At 39.1% G+C, this 19,970-nt stretch overlaps 1 protein-coding gene across 2 annotated transcripts in view; it reads left to right on the top strand.

Annotated features, from left to right (window-relative positions):
* CCDC60 (coiled-coil domain containing 60) overlaps positions 1-19,970 on the top strand; it is a 71,159-nt gene that overhangs the window by 12,836 nt on the left and 38,353 nt on the right. For both annotated transcript variants that reach the window (XM_030501993.1, XM_030501995.1), the window contains 2 exons: positions 13,037-13,105; positions 15,731-15,822. In XM_030501993.1, the coding sequence (XP_030357853.1) occupies positions 13,037-13,105; positions 15,731-15,822 (161 nt within the window). The remainder of the gene's footprint in view (positions 1-13,036; positions 13,106-15,730; positions 15,823-19,970) is intronic.

Raw genomic sequence — 19,970 nt, 5'->3', positions numbered from 1 at the left:
CTGAATTTAAAGAGAGTTTATACTCCCTTCCTGAATGCTTTCTAGAGCTGGTATTTACTGCTCTATTCAGTGCTCATCAGTTATGCCAGAGCTAGAAGTATCTGACTTTCATACAGTCCATTTATTACATTGACAAAATACTTCGAAATTTGTAACAATTGTCTTGTTATTAAAACCCAGACATATTCCAGTCCAATTCTGTTGTGATGGGTTTAAAAAGTTGGAACTGCTTCTCATCTAGCTCTGAACTTGTTTTCCAAAGTGGACAGGTTGTTCAGCTGTACAAAGGAAGCCTTTTCTCTAAGGAAGCTTCTCAAATACGTGGTACCAACACAGCATTAGCTTAGAGCATGTGGTGAAAATATTCTGTCCTTTATGCTGCTTTATGTTGCTGACACTTTGTCTTAGGGTTACATATTTATGTGTTGAAGAAACCAAGAGCCTTTCTACTAGAACAGCAACACATTTAACTTTCCTGTGAACACCTGCAGCAGATGATAGGTTATCTACAGATATCTACCACACATTGCTTCAATTTTTTTAGTAGGTTACCCTGAAATGTTAGAAATTAATTCCTGGAGTCAGTGTCAGCTAAACTGACAGTAGATCAAAGCTGGGAGAAAAATTGCTCATTACAGTTGAGGGAGCTGACTGCTCTGTGCAGACAGCTGTACAGTCACCAGGGGCTTCTCAGGCACTTCACCTGCAAGCTCTGCCTCCATAACTGCTCCTATTGCTGGTGAAGCTCATAGGTGGATTTCTGTAAAATAAGCTTATTTTAACCTTCCATCAGAGGCATTGCTCTGTTTTGGAATTGTTATTTGTTTGCTTGGATTTGTTTCTTGTCACCCTGTTTAGAGCTTGTGTCACTATGCAACAGCCTGTGCTATAAACAATGATGTTAATCCATGAAAAATGAGAAATTAAACCTTGGCAGGATCCTAGTGATCCCTATCCAGGTTCATCAGATTAAAGATTTATTTTTATTCTGACTTTTTCTAAAAGCTCAGCAGCATGGAATCCATTCACTTTGCTATCTGACACTCAGAAATCACTCTTGCTGACAGGGAGCTTCCTTCATCTTTTAGTGAAAGCAGATCAAAACATTAAAAGGAAAACCACCACAAACCCAAAACAAGAACAGACAACAAACCTTTTCCAAACAGTCACTTTGCTATCACTTTGCTGTTTCCATTAGCTCATCAGAAGTGTTTCAATCCTGCCCTTTTAAGAAAGCTGCTTTCAGTAAAATATTGTGTATGCAAGTTTTTTCCCTTAAGGTATTTCACTTTCAGCTGTTCTCCTAAATTAATGTTAGCTTATATTATCTATGTGAGATGTGAATTGGTGCATGACAAGAATTGGTGAGTCAGAGCAAGTTAGCTATGTAAGATAGAGGCTTGGGAGTGAGGCTTTCCAGCACCTCTTGGTTGTAACATTCAAGTATGAATGTAAGTCTTTGTGCTGTTTTGCTTTGAGGTCAGCTGGAAGATACTATTGCTTGAAAACAGTGATTTAATGGCAATATGACATACAGCCTGAAAACTAATGGAATACACAATAGGAAATCAAAACAAAGATAATGCTTAAGGAGAATGGGCCACAGATGTAATGCAGTCTGTGTGTGCAGCTGGCACAGCTATCACAAAACACTTCTGAAAATAGCTGTCCTTTGGAAAGTCAAGTTCTGGCACTTTAGCTGTCGCTTATTCCCTTATGTGTCAGATGTTAGCATTTGGACTGAATTTCTTTTACAAGAAGTGTAGAGTAATTCCTAAATATTAATAAAGTCACAGATAAAATGATATAGGGCTTTATTTGCAGGTAGCATTCTCACACAGATTTGACCAGGTTAACTAACTTAACCTGATGATCCAGCCTACACTAGGTACAAACACGGAGGGGGTGCATGTGTGTATATGCTTAAGTTTTACTATAAATTAAAAATACATAGTAAAGAAAGGGCATATTTAGTACAGTATGTTACATCTAAACCCCATGTAGAGCTGTTTCCTAGGAGCTTGGTATAGCTATAAAGGGGGTTTCAGGCTTTGTATTGAGATTAAAAGATACTGTATAATCTTGCATAAAGTAGAGCCACAGAGATCCTTTTCTCGACGTGTTCATCTGTCTCATGTTTATCACGGATAAAGTTGGTGCCAGCCAGTCTGTGGATACACATTCATTCTGCTGTTGCAGTATGGACCATGTTCATCCCTGTCAAAATATAGATTCAGTTAAGATCTTTATCTCAGCAGAGAATTTGACCCTTTGACAAAAATATGTGTAAGTGAGATTAAACAGTGTTTCAGAGTTTAGTTATCTTTTTGTTTGTTAACTGTGTATTTTCAGTTTACACGGGGAGAATGTGCATTTATATAGCAACCATTATGTACTTTTTTGTTTGTTATATGTAAAGCATTTCTGAAAAAATATTTTAAAAACTATTTAAGCATCTTTACAATCTTGGTCTTCAACTTGCATCCAAAAACGCATGTTTGTTTTAGGGAAGCAACAGGAGCAGCTGCCTGGAAAATAACAATGGAACTGTCAGTCCCATATTGTGACGTGCATGTGGGGAAAAGATGACTTTTAGGGCTGGCAGATGCACTCTGTTCATTTTACAGGTCATTAAATTTCTCATTACACAAACTCAATCATCTGAGTTTTTAAAATATGATTTAGAATATCCAAAAGATTAGACAGTGTGGAAGATAAATGTAGGAGTTTAAATTCTGAAAGAGAAAACAATTTGAAAAACCGATGGATAAATTCTGTAATGATCCTACTATATTATTCTCATTGCCTAGCTACTCCATATGGAAGGTTACATTCCGACCTTAGATATATCACTGCCTGCAGAGCAACACCAGACAAAGATCTTGTGTTTGCCAGTCTGCGTAGAGATTCTGATAACCTGTCAGCATTCTTAGAGGAGGAAAAAAAACCCCAAAACTTCCTCCCTTTCTTCCTCCTCCCTCCCTGAACTGAGTGTAAGGTTTGTGTGCCAAAAGCTTGAGATAACAGCTACCAATTTAGAAAAAAGTGCTTAGTTTTGATAACTATTGGCCTGTGGAATAATTCACTTAGATTTCTTCCTTGGAAAGCAATCTGTTAACATGGCTCTCCTCCACACAAGTGTTCTTAGGAAAGCTGTAGCTGGGAGGAAATGATGTTTAATCAGCTGAGCTTTTTGTTAACGTTGGCTTTTCCATTATTTCCTTCCCCAGAAACACGAGTCATTATGATCCCAGAATAACAACATTTAGAGTGAGTGCCACTAGTGAGCTGACAAGATACAAGTGAAACAGTTGCTCTAACAAGTTCAGGCGTAATCTTTCACCATACATTTGACACTTTCTCCTCCAATCACAATATAGCTGTCCAGTCTTTCCAACACCTTCAGGCTGCTGCTACATGAGGTTTAGATATTAGTCAGCAAAAAAGAGCTATGAAACAGAACAGTATCTTAAGCATTTATCGTAAGCCTAAGACACTGCTATTTCATTAGAACGTGTCAGTCTCACAGCTAATTCTATGCTATCCACACCGATTGTCCAGAAATTGGATTCTTGATATACCCCTAAGACTTCTCAGACCTTTAAATAAAGTAAGTACAATCTTTCACACTGGAATTATATCCAGTAATTTGACTCTAACTAAGAGGAAAATTCTCTAAGCCCTTTCTCTTTTCTTTTTTTTTCTTTTTTTTTTTTCCCAACTCAAATCCAGGTGGATGCAATGAATTCTAATAAACCTCACTCACATAAGCTATTGGGTGTTCTGAGACATTAGTAAAGCAAAAATCACCCACATAAAGCTGCTAATTTTGAACTCAACTTTCATGCATGAAAGAGGTTTTCTAAAACAAGTTATGAAAGTCACTGTCTCAGAGCTGGAACTTTTGGGACTGATCCACTGTGTGTTCTGTTTGCAAGGCAAAGGAGGGCTTGCTTCTGCATCACCAGTTCCTTCCAGAGGTGAATTTAACCATAATGAGTTGCTCATTCTACCAGTAGTTTTCCTGCCCCTATGCCAAATAAAAAGACTTTTTCTTTCCTAAGATGGAGTTCTGAGATCTAGTTTGTTTGAAATCATCTCCTTTAGCAAGCACAGCCAGCTCTTTCTTTCCTGTGAGTCTGGCATGCTTGGCCAGCTGTTGTTTGAGACGCTTGTGCCAGGAAGCCCATCATATTGTGTTTTTTAATGTGGTCTTTGTTGATGCTGTTCAAAATGATTTTAGATCTTACAAACAATGCTCACTTAACAATCTTTGCAGAATGAGATGTTCTATTTAGCACAAAACCAGCAGGAGTGGGGTGTGTTTGCTCTCAGGACCTCTTGGAGAGCGCATTTCTGTGGGGATGGATGCAGTGATGATAACAGCTTTGGCCCCAAATCCATTCATTTGCTGAGTGGGCTACAGCAACTTACAAGAAAACAGACTCCAAAGCCACTTTCCTTTACCTCAGGCAATACAGCATCTTTCACTGTGTCGTGGTTTGAGCCCAGCCGGTAACTCAGAACCACGCAGCCACTTGCTCACTCCCCCCCTTCTTTCTTCCCCCGCTCCCGGAGGGATGGGGAGGAGAATGGGAAGAATGTAACTCCCACGGGTTGAGATAAGAGCAGTCCCGCAACTAAGGTATAATACAAAACCACTACTGCTACCACCAATGATAATAATGATTAGTGAAATAATAAGGAGAGAGGATACAATTGCTCACCACCCGCCGACCGATACCCAGCCCGACCCGAGCAGTGATCTGGGCCTTCCGGGTAACTCCCCCCAGTCTATATACTGGGCATGACGTGCTGTGGTATGGAATACCCCTTTGGCCAGTTTGGGTCAGGTGTCCTGTCTCTGCTTCCTCCCGGCTTCTCCTCCTCCCTGGCAAAGCATGAGACTGAGAAAGTCCTTGGTTGGAATAAACATTACTTAGCAACAACTAAAAACATCAGTGTTATCAGCGTTGTTCCAGGCTGAAAGTTAAAAAACACAGCACTGCACCAGCTACTAAGAAGGAGAAAAATGACTGCTATAGCTGAACCCAGGACACACTGCATGATGTTGTCACTTGACATTCTCTCCCATTGTATGTCTGACAGTGAAACAGAAAGGAGCTCGTCTTTCTGAGATTTCTTTCCTGGGCCAGTGATGGTAACTTCTATTCCAAGTCAGCTCTATTCCACTGCAAAAATAACCAACCTGTTAGGCATGTCTGCGCTTTAATAAGACCTATTAAAAAACTGTAAGACATATATTCCTGGGGGAAAAAATTGTGTTGTAATAATGAATTTTTGATAATTTTGACATACTAGCCGATGTGACTATGGTTTCAGAGAGCAATGCTGGATTTTTTTTCTCCTCTATTTGCACTGTTGATCCTTCCCTGCCATCCTGTCTTCTGTCTATTGTGTAGAGGTTCCCCATAATCAGCATTGGTGGGACTGGAATGATGTACTACCCTTGTGTGAAGGACCCAGTCTATGCAGGAGTTTATGGTGTAAGTTGTGCAGGAGAGGAAGAAGGAATTAAGTTACTGATAAGGAAAGAGTGTTTAGGAAAGACAGTTTACTATTTGAAAATAAGTGAGATATCACAATCTTCCTAAACTGCCTAATTTCTTTACCTTTTTTTGATTTTAAGGCCTCTGTTTTTGCTAACTCTAATTGTATTTCTGGAGACACTTCTTTAAGCTGTTCAGACAGAACAGGGTAGTGTGCTTTGTCTCAGGCTCCTGAGCTAGTTTAGTGTTTACAGCCCTTTGCCATTACCAGCTGAAGTAACTCCTGACTGTAAGGACCCATGAGAAAGAAGAGGAATGTCCTACAAAAATTAGTACTTAGCTACAGGCCACCTTGATGCTACTTCCTTGGTGCTGTGAAAATTTAGTTTCCACTGCATGACAGACCTTCATTTCAAGCTAAACAGGCTCTACTTGAAACTGGATAAAGCAGACGATCACTGTCAGACACCTTGCAAAGTGTTCCATGACGGGTCAGTTGAGCCACTCAGCTCAGCATATTTGCTGTGAATCTAGATGCAGAATTCTGGAGATGGAAAATGGCCACTCTGCTTCCCCCAGGAACAAATCCAAGCAAAGGTCGCATCAGAGTGAAATTTCTCGGCCCATGAATAACCAGATTGTGCTGCTTACGTATAAATGCTAAGACTTTTAAAGGAACTGTTTGAAACTCTGAAGATCTTAAGATTCCTGAGGAGTTGTGATAAGGCAGAGAGGAAGGCAGAGGGCAGGGTGTCAGCAGCACATCCGAAATCCACTTTGACTTCAATGCTCAGCATCCGCATGAAGAAGAGTGGGGAATATTGAACTAAAACATGGCTGAGGAGAAAGGAGGTGGTTCAGAAATCTGCCTTCTTTCACATTCTTCGGTACCAGTGACAAATGCTGTAAGATTTAGTCAGACCGTGGAGGGTATCAGGGAATTCCAGACTAAGATGCAAGCTTTTGGTTTCACAGACGTGCTTTCAATACCTGGCTTTTCCTGTAGGTGTTTTATGTGACCAGGGACAAGTCGCTTATCATGGTCTGCCTTCATATATACAGAGAGGGTAATACCACACTCCTACTTGACAAGAATGTTGTGAGGATTTACGTCCTAAAGGTGGTAAACTGCTAAACTACTATGGTAATGGGGGGCCATGTAAGTGTTATGGATAGGCAGGCTTTGGAGTCTTCACTGCTGCTGGATGCTGTTGTAGCCCCTGTGGTCTGTGGGCTAAGTCCCACCCGTCACACTCCGTGCTTAGCTACACATTTGTGACCTCCAGGTGAGAGTGTTGCTACTCATACCTGGGAATGAAGCCAAGGGAGAGGCAAGATCTTGCTCTGGTTTATTAACACACTGACAAGAATAAGTGTAGTGCCTTAAATAATTTCTACACTGGTGTTCAGTAAATAAAAGCCAGCCTGGGAGAAACCATGGAAGTCCAGAAGGAAACAGGAGGTTTTGGGGATTTCTCTTTTTCTGCTCTCTGAATAATGATGGGAACTTGAAATTCAGACAACATAAAGTGTTAACAATCTTCACAGCTGAGAACAGGGAACAGTGGCCAAACCCAACCATTCACTTCTGCATGGCTGTTTGTTTAGCGAACTAATATCCTACCCTCTTTTCTTCTGTGAGAGAAGTGCTTTGTTCTCCAAACAGCTGTGCCTTAGTTTTGTGGCAACGTTCAACTTTGGTGTTCTTTGTCCTCTCTCAGGTGGCAGGCATCGTACTTTCTATTCCATGGGGTTTATTGATTTGGTCAAAAGTAATTAAAGAGATAATTTGTCCTCAATTACATTTCCTTGAATTTCCTGAGGCTGTAGCTCTGCTCTCCAGCTGTGCCCTCCCCCAACTCCTGGTCAAATTAACTTTGTTCTTGCTATGAAATAAAACAGAATAGCATTTTGGTTGTTGCTTTTGGATTGAATAGAGACCCTCTGTTGTAGCAGATATTGATCTGATAATTTTATTAGGTGCTCCTGCCTTGGTTCATGAACTTTCATGGGTTTAGCATAGCATTCCAATAAGAAATCCTGTGTTAGACTAGCAGAAGAAAGAAACTAATTTTTAGGGATGTTTATAGATGTTTCTACTTTGAGTGTCCTTTGTGCCTAAAAGGTTGTTTTCACCACTTTTGTAACCTATTTTAAGCTCTACTAAACGCAAGAAACTACTGAGGTACAAAAGGGTTTTTTTCTTCTTTCAGCTTAACACAAGCTATGTTAATTTCTAGTAGAATGGATATTTGGCAATCCAAAATGTCTATAGGACGTTTGTAATTCTGTCTTCAATAGGGGCAAATAGTTAGAAAACATTAGCTAAGGCCGAGGAATATTATCATTGCCAGTATGCACCCAAAAATGTGAATAAAGGGCCTTGGCAGTGTTGCATGTACCTAAATCTCTGGCACATTGCGTAGAGACCACGTGCATGACAAACAGAAGACAGAAATATAAGCAGTATAGAGAAACACTGTATAGGAGTGGTTTTGTTTCTTATTTATTTCCATTGCCTTCTGAAATTCCACATTTCAAAACCTTCAAATCATCCTAATGAAAAGAGTTTATGGAGACTCTAAAGGTGGCAGCTGAAATAACATGGTTGCTTAAGGGGTTAAAAGTAACCGTAGGGTAAATGCACTGACAACAATGGTATTACAACTGAGATTAATTAGATCCAGTTATTTTATAAAGCTTCCCGAACTTACCAGAATTAGTAAATATTATTTGGAGACAAGAAAATAAAAAGAGGATTTCTCCAAGGAATACAAGAAAGGGAGGGAAATGGATGGAATAAACAATACCAAGCTATTCGAGCTGGTTTTGTTATGAGAACAACAGTTTGGCTGTACATAGGCTTTCCATCACTATAGTACCTGAATACTTCATAGATGTTAATGAAAGAGAAGTGTTATTTTTCCCATTTCAGATACAGGGAATAGAGGCACAATGAATTTATACTAAAATTCATTGTAGTCAAAGAAAAGAAAAAAGCTTCTGCTAGCTGGGATAAGGTGTTAAATATTTTATTTAGGATGTCAGAGGAGATTTCTGAGAGAAAATTGAATCTACTTATTCCAAATTTCATTGGCATGCCTTCACTAGCAGACAACCTTCCTCTCACTTTTCAGCTGTCTCCTTCCATTCTCCTGATATGTCTGTATAGACAGTAATGAGTTCACTGAAGTGCAGAAGGAGACCTACCAGGACTGGAACTCCCTTGCTCATTAAAACTACTCCTGGCAAAACAGTGGGATAAGTGCCCCTTTCTTTTGATACCAGCCCCATTTCTGACCAGAGACCAAGGACAGGAAGCTGCTGCAGTAGCTCTTATCTAGTGCTCCCCTTGGCAACAGACATTTTCAACTGTAAAGTGCTTTGCATTATTGATATGCTACAGCACAACCTTAACGAATCAGGTATCTTGTCTTCGATGCTGATACACATTTATATCTACAGATTTAGTTGTGGTTTTTGGTTTTAAGATGAAGCCCTATAATAGCATTACTCTTAAAGGAATCTTAATCTTCTGCAATAGTCCTTTGTCTTGGAACCTCTCTTGTTTAAGTGAAAATTCCGTTTGGTCCTGATGTCTGTTCTGTGTTCCCACATTCTAGTGAAAGGGCAGAAAGGGTCAATATTGAGTAGCAGCAGTAAAAGAAGAAATGGGGAGGGGTGTGGTGGGAAATCAGGGAACTCAGCTAGCATACTGCCTTTAAAATTCACCATTTAGAATCCCACTTGCAGCACAGCAGTAGTCATCTCTATGTAATACTTCACAAAAGCTTTCTAAACATTTTTGTAAAATCAAGTATATTTCACCAGGTCTATCTTGCATTGGGGTGGCTAAATGTTGGTTTCTGATGAGACTGCGCTGCTTTATTTTCATCAGAAAGCATTCACTGTGTGTGAATGGAATCATAATGCTCCTATTCAAGTGATATATTAGAAGGAAGAAGAGTGCAATAAGTATGTCAATCTGCTAGGTTTGACAGTAAGTTATAAACTTACTGAGTTACCCGGAACTGCAGCTCGGTTCCCCATCCCTGGCTGGCATATGTACCCCTTTTTGAGGCTATTCCCCCAAAAAGACTTGGAGGAGAACGTTGGAAATTCTCCAGTGTTACAGAATGTCATCTGCAAAGGTGTTGGGTGTGTGAAATGCAGAGAATGTTTAATAAAAGGAAGGCTTTGTCAGAGTTGAACAATTTTTAATCACCAGAATTATTTAGTAGAGAAAATGAAAGTACTTGGGAAATGTTAGGGTAAAGTCTAGAGTTTGCAGGCAGTGCGTTTCAACTGAGCAAGCTATTTAAAAGAATTTGTTCATGCCAAAATACTTTAAGAGCCTGAAATTTAAGATAAAGAGGACACAAAGAGCTAAGGCAGTAGGCAGCAATGCCAGGGCACTGAGGGGTCCCCTCCAGCCCCATGGGAGCCCAGCTCTAGGCAATCGGGTGGCATCGAGCTCCACCTACTGCAGTATTGCTGCAGTGTTGCTGGAGCTCGTTTTACCTGGAGCTGCTGGATGGGATCCCAACAAAAATGACCGTAATCATTTGCAAGGAAAAGTTTTGGGTCATTTCCTCATGTAATCTCACTTTAAGATAATGCTTCATATATCACTTTATGATTTTTTTTGTTTGTTTTTATACTTATTGTTTCTTACATATGGAGTTGTATGAGATTTTGTTAGTTCACTCTAATGAAAGCAGGAAATGATCACTGAAGCAGGTCTTTTGATGGCTTAAAAGCAAATAGGATGAACTATGATGAAAGTCTTCATAAGTTGGAAACACTAAAAAAACCAAATCCACCACTGAAACTCCAAAGGTTGTTCAGTTTGTCAAGATAATATAGAGAGTTTAACAAATTAAATGTAGCAGTATTGTTTTCTCTCCACCCTGCAAATTGAGTTGTACTGTTCTATAATTATGTACTGTTACCATTTTAAGCTCAAATTGCACCTTTTCAATACATAATGTTGTAATGAAAGATAATGTTGTAGGAAAGGAAGCTATTCCCTTCTGTTTCTTGTGATAAGGCAAATTGAATCACATTATCAGTGCCTGAGTGGAGAGGATGGTGTGATACCTCCCTCCCTGAGCAACTGTGGAAAGGTTAGGGAGGTTCATAGCTCTGTTATCCTTTCCTCTGGCTGCCCAGAGAGTGTCAGGAGCAAAGCAGGCTGGAAATTCTGCTCTTCCTGGAGTGTAAGATGCTTCTGCCCCAAGTCTGGCTTTATCTATCTATCAGCTACCTACCTATATTAAAAACAAATCACACCAGTGTCAGGCTGCTCTGTGCTATTCCCATAGCAGAGCTGAGAGAACCAACACCAGTTTATGGTGTTGGGTTTTGTTGCTTACTGTGCTATGGGGTGATGCTGTGGTGGTTGCATTACAAGTGGCAGATAGACATGCAATGCAGAGAAGGCAGCCATGTGCAAATAGTAAGAGAAAAGGAGAAAGAAGATTGAAGGATGTCCTAATACTTAGAATTTCTTGGATTTTTTATTGTACTTTCAAAAAAAGATGCCCTGGTACAAGTTAAATGTTGCCCCAAATATGAAAACTTTCCAGTTTTAAAACCAAACTGCTTCTGAACTATCGTCCCTGAAGGTGTTTCACCAACAAAGTCTTCTGTTCCGTCCATCTGACACCTTTCTACCTTTAAGAGTGCTCTTAATTTTTCAGAATTTCAGTAGGGTATTAAATTTTCAGAATTTCAGAAATTCAGAAGGGTAAATCAGGATATAAGTAGTTATTTGTCTTTTAGCCTTATTTATGGTCTGGATAGCTACTTTGTGTTCATGTACTACAGGAATGTAGTTACAAATATCTAGGACTTATGCTGAAAATGTGTGTGTGGGTTAATTTCTTATAAAGTGCTTTGTTTGGCAACTCATTTCCAAAATCCAGCCTACTTCAGAAGGTCTGTTTTCACAGATCTTTTAGTATTCAGAATCTGCTTCTTACTACAAATGGTTAAAATAAATAACTTTGATCTGTGGCAAAAACATGCCAAATATTGATAATTAAATTTATGTAGTGGCAAATACTTCAGTTTTGTTTTCCCTCAAGTTCAGTGTAACAGACTCTAGATTGAATGCATGTTCTCCCCCAGTAATCTGAATAGCATTTCCCACAGGTGAAGGGTGGGCACCCACTCAGGCTGCAGAATGATTCCTCTCTTGTTGAGTGTGTGAATGAGGTTTTCTCACTCGCTGAGGGGGGTTTTTGGGTACATTGGTACCCTCTGTAAGACACATGCACCAGAGCAGTGTCCATGTGCCATCTGTCTCTGCTGCTGACCAATCTTGGTCAAGTGCACCCCGATTACATGTAATAGTGGAGCCTTCAGACTTCTCTTTGACACCTCATTAGTTCAGCCTTACTCTGGCTGCAGAAAATCATCTTTTCATTCCAGCTACTTTGCTCTGGGTTTTTGGGTTTGGTTTCCGCCCCAGTTTTCCGCCCCAGTCTACTTTTTCACCAAAGTAGACTTTGGTGTCTACAGTTCTCCAGTGGATACAGATTCTGTTCTTTACACTTTGAACTTTTGTTCTGCTGAAATGTTGCATAAGAACATAAAATTGAAAATAATTTTGTACCTTCTTAAGTCAAAATTCCAGCAAGCAAAATGCTCTGCTCTTGATTTTTATTTATTTCTCTTAAATACTTGAATGCCAAAAGCTTTGCTCCATTGTGCAGAAGCTATACAGCATAGCAACTAGTTCAGCCACAGCTCTGAGGCTGCTGCGCGGCCTTCTTTGTGCATCGGCTCTGCCCTGGCTATATGGATGCACCTTCCTAGGTAGGGCCTGCAGCTTTGCTTGGAATCAATAAATGAGCTCTTTGATCTAAAACTAGTGCAGGAAGAAATGCCTGTTTTCACATCCTTTTATCCTGAGCACTGCACACTGCTGGGTGAGCTGAAGTCTTTGATTAGTCTCCCTATATAATTCTTTTTAATAGGAGGGAATATGTCTTCCTTCCACTTGAATAAATTGATGGTTGAAGGACTTCTAAAAGTGTGCTTGTGTTTGACTTCAGGGCTTTTTTATGAATCTGTGCCTTCCTTGTGGGTGAAAGCACAGACCCAAGAATAGTGGTCTATCCACAGTGTGTATCTTTAGGGAAGAGCAATTACAGGTAAGTAATTTTCTATTCCTGATTTGGGAAATTGGATTTTCTTTTTATGTTAGACACAGTAGTCTATATAACAGTCTCCCAAGAGAAAAGTTACATTTCTCAAAGCATTTAAGCATAGTAATTTAACAAACATGTATGCATTTTGCACAGTAGCTTGTCAGCAGGTACATCAGATGAGAATCTACTTGTACACCAGAGTTACTTACTGGCATTTTAAGCTTTTCTACAATAGACAAGCCATTATTTTTGCTTTAATTTGCATCTCTGTAGAAAAACTTATTTGTGCCACTTGATTTTGAAAATTATGACCTGCTAGAGTATATGGGTAATTATCACTATTTCAGATATGTTTTTTTTCATTTTTAGGAACCAGTGGAAAAAACACCCAAAGAAGTGGCTGAAGTTACTACAGACAAGCGCTCTTCCAAGCCAGAGGTGAGACCACTGGTGAAGCTTTGGTTCTAGATGGAGTTAAAGAAGGCAACAGAGAAGCATCATGTTTTAATTAATCATAGATATGTTTGCTGAATTAAAGGTTTAAAGCCTACTATACAGAAGGAAGAAGCCTTTTGCTGGCTGATGAACATTTCCTAGATCTTATTTCATAACACTTCTCCTGAAGGTATCAGGGGAAATCACTGAGTGACATGTAGGCTTCTACTGCAATTTGGTAAAAACAGTGTTCTGAAAATTCAATTTACTTGTGTTGGTTGTGCCATGTGTCAGTTCTAGGAGACTGACCTTTAAACTATATTACAGTTTAGCACAGGAATGGCTAACACGTTCAAAATGATTTTCATTTCAAAATTTCACATTTTTATTAAAGCGCATAGGTCACTATTGCACATCTTTAGATCTCAAAACCCTGAAGCTGAAAGGGCTGTTCCTTTGGGTGTTACATGGAGCTGCACAAATAAACAGTTGTTGAAGATCCAGCCTCCACCCCGGTTTTCAGCCTTTGCCTGCTGGGACCTTAATCTTCACTTTTCAAGATCGAAAGGCCTGGAGATAATTGTACTGAAATGCCACTTTTTGGTCAGCACAGAACAGTTACTGTGTGAGTCTTTTCTAATTCCTCCAAGACTGCCCAAGCGTATGTTTTATTTGAGATGTACTTAGGTCTGTCATACAACATTGCAGACTTAGTTCAGTCTGTGGCTATCTATCCCAAAGCAATTCAGGCCTTGTAAAGATAAATAAAATGTTGGAATCAAAATACATTTTAACTTCTCTGTATGGATTTAACATTTTACCTGAATTTAATTTGACAATGCAGCAAGAAGATTTATTTTTTCATCATACGCAGTCTTTGTTAGCTTATTTATCATCTGATCCAGCTCCTTTCTCTTTAGACAATACTGAATGCCAGGCAGCTGATTTCATCACAGTTTTTGTATAAAAGAAAAGAATAAAATATAAACAAAAGAGAAAGGATGGTGCATCTACAATGAGATGGAAACTGCCAGCTAACACTAATGACTTTTTAAGTTCAAGTTTTTTCTTTAAGAAAGCAAACACAAGTGTTAGCCTGACTTCAGCATCCGGTAGTATCTTCCCTATCCCAACACAACATTTAATTTCCTTTTTTCTCTAACTCAAATCAGTCAGGTTTGTCAGAAGCTAACACAGCTGACCAGTAAGTTGAAAAGTACTGTGGAAGTCCTGCTAAGAAGTGCCACTGTGCCAGGTGTTTTACTGCAGAAGCTCTGGCTCGAGTACCAGCAACATCCCACCGACATTCATCTAGTGTTTTTCTCTTTTCATTTCTCAGTTACAATTCTTATCTATACATCTCATTGAAAAGACTTCTTTTGTTTGCACTTTCCACAATGTTCTTTTGGAGTTAAAAAGTTACTAAGAAAGGGTTGAAGTGCAACTCAAACATGTCATAGAAGCTGTTTGACCACAAAGAGCACCAATTGTCTCAGCAATGAAAACCAGTACTTGGATGTGCATAAAGAGTTGAAATAAGAGTTGCGGTCTCTCTGGAGTAAGTGAGCATTTTCTCCACAGATCCAGCTGAGATCTGCAATATCCTATTGCATACTTCACCAGGTGCATGGTAAAGGATCTTTATTTCCTGGAATTAATTTTTCTGGACCTCTTAGGAAATTAATGAATGCACAGTACTGCCTCCTTGGGCTGCACCACAGTCTCTACACACCAGCACTATGCTCTCAATGGATAACTGCTCCCAGTTTTAGACATGCACTTTTTGCACATTGACAACTGCCTCAACTGCATATTTTATTACCTCACGCATACAAACCCCTGCATATGCACAGTGTGCAGTCATGATTCTGTGAAACTGATGCAGCTGCTCTCTGGAAGCCCCAAGGGTACTTCTAAGTCAGGGCTAGTTCAAACAACAAATACAAGCTTTCATCTCCCATGTATTTCAGTTCCAGAGCTGCTCAGAAGAACAAATGTTGCAGGCATTTCGAACAATGTACTAAGTTGGTGATTTTAATTCCTTTACCTAAAATTGCTGACCTGGTTTCTACACTCTCAAAAAGTGAGAGAGAGAAAGAAAATAATAAAACTACTGTGTTCTGTGCTCCAAACCCACCTATGTCTGTGGAGCTTTCCTTACTGTTTTGGTTGCTACAAATGTCAATCTCTCTGTTTTGGGCCTGATTGAAAAATATTCTGGATTGGGACTTGTAAAAGATTTCTCCCATGCATATTTTTCATAGTTTATTAATGCATAAGTACTCAACAGCAATCATTCCTTACCCCTGAGCCATTGAACAGTCTCTTCTTCCTGTCTGGTAGTTTAATGAAGCTCATGGGTGCTTTAACTGCCTGTAAAATCTCTGTCAAACTTGAAGCCAGCCAGTGAGTGAAAAGCTGTTGGAACACATGTACCCACAGGCATGCACAGCAGTGCCATGTAAGACTTGTTTACATGCTTGTGAAATGACACAGTGCTGGCCCAGGTGATGACCATCTCAGAAAATATTTCGTGGTTAAAACTGAAGCCTGAGACTGCACATACCTTCTCTATGCTAAGCTCTTAATTAATACTTCAACATTTATTTGCAATGTGATCACTTTCAGTCTGATGCACCGGAAGCAGTGAAGAGGCCCTCCCCGCTCACAGAAACAGGAGAGGAGCTGAGGACTCTTAGTGAAGCTCTAGCTAGCTCAAGGTAAGGGAATCCAGAGCACACAGACATGGGCCAGTCAAGGCTGAAGGAATCTTTGGTTCTGCAGAGGCAGCAGTTGAATTATAGGTGAAATAATCAACTGTACTAACAGCTTCAAAAAGATAGTTTACAATTCCTCCTTTATAGGCTTTATGTATACTCAAAATGTCAGTGCTGTGTAAGGAATCATTGTTTGATAACTCTATGTCAATACTATATTGTTTCACTTCTCTTTACGAAGGTGCTTGTTACTTCTTCGCAGTCTTTTGCATGACACAGTGCTGTGCCAGGATTTGGTAATAAAGTAGTCCAAAATGAGCAATTTTAGGACACATAATGTCCATTACGTGACTGAAAAATCATAGTGAAAATATCTACTAATATTATAGAAACATCTGCGTGGACTCATTTGGAGAATACCAACTGGAGGCTCAGGAAGATGCTGCCATGCAAGGAAGACATTTTTGTGCCCCTTATCTGATGGGTAATGAGCTGTTAGGTTGGGATGTGGATTTGTGATCCCATATATACCTTTTAGCCAGCTGAGTTTGGACAGCAGCTATTATTTTAGGGGACAGAAAGTAGCTGGGTCTAACAGGCTTTAGCAAAGTGTGCTCTGCCATTTAGGCACTCATACTCTCAAATGTGCTTAGGCCCTATTGTCACCCATGTTTCAGCATTGGCACTGCAGGTGGTAATGTAGTTGGCAAGATTGAGGCTTCAATATGTTTTTCTGCTGCAATCACACACTCTGATTGCACTCCAAACTTGCCTACAGAGACCATTCACTCTGTTTTCTCTGTATTAGCTTAAGCAGTTGCTAAACTGAATAATAAGCCTTGCAGTCAGTGACTCCAGGGTTTCCTAAATTTGCCTGGAACCTTCTAGCTTTCTTGATGTGAGTGTTAAGCTAAGAAACGAGACTCATTTGCAACTGAAACAGCAAGCAGTAGCACAAAAAGATGATTTACATCTGGCAAGGTTTAGTTACAGCCTGCTGCAAATAAAACTGATAAATTACCACTGCCAGCCCCAGCAGGGTACAAATTGCACATGTGTTTACGGGTTCCTAGACTCTAAGTCTTTGAAGAGCATTCGCTAGGTAAAAACAGTTGAATTAAAGCAAGCAGTAAGACAGACATCCATATAAAAACTTCATAATTAGCTTAAATCTAAGCAAATATAGCAGTCAAGACAACACATGATACTTTATCAGCATAATATGTTGAAGATAAATTAACCTCTTGCATTGTTTGACTGAGATTAACTGCATAAAAATCAAGGAGGTTAGAGAAAAAAATAGCTTCTGCTGTAGAGGAATCAGAACTTCACATTTCATAATAATGCAGTGGTTTTAAATATTCCCAAATTTTTACATCAGAGCAATTTCTAAGCATCAACTTAGAAATTAGTTACTTTTAGTAACAATACTTTTAGTAACAATTAGTTACTTGTGATAACATTGTGTTCTACATTCTTCCCTTTTATCCTTCTCTGCACCAATTTTTATTATTCATTACTCATATTATTAATAACTAATATTAAGTAATGTAAATTAACTTACTGTTAATTCAGTTATAGTGAACTTTGACTTGATAAACTCTAGACAAAATAACAAATGCTATGTACTTTGAAGGTTGGATAAGCCATTTCAGTAAAGCATGACTTGGTGTTGCCATAAATGCCCTGTTAGTTATGTTTGGCTGCCAGCATTCCTTGTTCTTTGCTAATTTTCAGTGGGATTGTCTCCTCGAGGTCAAGTTAGAGTTCTTTTGAGGATAACCTGCCAAAGATCAGGTTGCTTCTTGATATAAGAGTTGCAGGTGCTTGGAGCTTGCTTTTGGTTGCTTTACATTCTTTATTTTCAAGGGAGTAGGATGAAAAATACTGGCGAGCGTTCTGTAGGGCAATAATTACCATCACCATTGGTACTAAAAGGCTCCATTTGTTAAAAGATGAACAAATCAATATGTAGACATTTAGATATAGCAAACCGGACTCATTGCAATACAGCTTTACAGGTTGAACAAATGAAGTGTCATTTTAATAGTAGGCTAACACTTGATGTGATACTGCTGGGAAATGTGCTTTTGAAATGCCGGTAGGAGCTACATGGCATTTTTGTGTCCCTTGGCCAGCCTAGAGATGCTTAGGACTAGCTGAGCTTTTCCACAGCATTGAAATGCTCTCCAATTCAGTAGATTGAGTTTCTAATTCTGTAATTGTGGAAACCCATTAAGTTAAATTTGGTTTTTTAAAAATATCTAGATTGTCTTCAAGAAGACAATTCAGAAGAAGGGAAAAAAGCAGACTGCCTCTCTACACAGTCTGTTTCTTCTCCCTGGTTCTGACTATTACAGCTTTATGTTGAGTACTATCCAGGGAGGTCAGAAGTGGTGTGGGTGTGGGGAGGTGTCAAGCTGCTGTTCTGAACTCTTGGCTGAGCAGCTAACTTTTTATGTAAAATATCTATAATTGTATTACGGATTGCACAAAGTTTTTTACTTCCTGTAAACCACTTGACCCCTCTGCAGCTCTGTCAAATAAATTGTGATTGGGAACTAGGCAATATATCTGGACTAAGTTCATTGCATAAATATATAGCATTTAAAGGGTGAATTTGGATTGCTTTTGTTACTGAAAGCAAAAATTAGTTTTACATACAGGGCATATTTTTTCACACCATTTTAAAATATTTTGAACATTTTTAATCTTAATACCACTATCTTGTGCTTTTAGGGCTGTTTAATTTGATAACTCTTACAATGCCTAGCACCCAAGTACATGCAAGCATTGTTTTATTCATCTCTGCAGCACTGCTGGGTATTAGGTGGATAAATATTATTAAAATTGGGGATGTAAGATTAATTATCACTGGAACAGCTACAATTGGAACTTGGGTGTCTCAGGTAAGGAAATTGCCTTACTTACTCTTCCAGACTTCAGTGATGCCTCTGTTTCTCTGATTTTTATTTCTGAAATTGGCCTTCTAAATTAGAAGCTCCAGGGAAAGGCTTCTTCTGAGATCCAGCCCATTACTCCGGGGGAATGCAGTTGTTTTCTATAACGGATGAAGTGTTTATTCCAGCCTACTTTTAACTGAAGACATGTGTGTTTCCTGCACCACATTATGAAAAATGCAGATTTGCTTTCCACTGAATTTTTAATAGTATTCAATCTGCAAAATTATGTTAAATGCAGATTTTTAATGATGTGAATACACTTGATCGTAATGTGTTTTGATGTATCTTTTCTCTGAGTAATTAAATCCACAGATTTTAGACATTCATCCCTCCTCCCCTCCGGAAGCCAATACAGCTAAAGGGACAAACAAGGATATATTCCTTTATGTACATTATCAGCAGAATTGTCAAGTCCTGATCAGCCACACCTGCAGCACACCCATAGAGGATAGTGATGTTGGGCAATTGTTCCCAAATATCTAACTTGGCTTGCAGAATCTTTTATACCACTGATACAGAAGATGGAAAGAACCCAATTCCATTTTGATATCCCAAGCAGAGTTTGAAGGGCTGATAAGTAAGAAAATACCTACCTGTTAAAGCATCTCCAACTTTGCCATCTCCTTCCAGCCTCATAAATCTAATTCAGTTGCATTCAAAACTAGCTTCATGTGATTTCAGATGCCTGGGGAGAAATATTCCCAATCAGAAGTTTTCCATGACAATTGAAACAGATGTAAGATTAAGAAAGGGAAGACTTAATCTTGTGCTACTGCACGAATGAATGTATAGTTACTTTTTACACTTACTGAACAATAAATGATATCTTTACACGCATTTGTTGTTTTGAAGATCAGAAGAGTGACATGGTCAGGGCTTGGCCAAAGCTGCTTAGTAAAGTGGTCACTTTAACAGCAGTTTCTGGAAAGCACTGTTAGCTGAATAAATGCTCAACTGAAGCTTATCTATCATGTCATGTAATACCACACATTCTTCACCTTGTAATCCCAGTAGAGAGTCTGTAACATGCCTAATAGAATTTATTCTGTTTATTGTGGCAATTAAATCAGGAATCCTACAGGTTTTGTGTTATTCAGGGAGTGAAGTATGATATGAGCTCTAATGGCCATAGAGACTTCTGTTTGAATGAACCAGGAAAAGAGATTTCTGAAGTATGAACTCACTTTC

The sequence above is a fragment of the Strigops habroptila genome, chromosome 11 (assembly GCF_004027225.2).
Source record: "Strigops habroptila isolate Jane chromosome 11, bStrHab1.2.pri, whole genome shotgun sequence".
In the NCBI taxonomy this organism is placed as follows: Eukaryota; Metazoa; Chordata; class Aves; order Psittaciformes; family Psittacidae; genus Strigops; species Strigops habroptila.
This window is presented reverse-complemented; position numbering and strand designations above follow the sequence as displayed.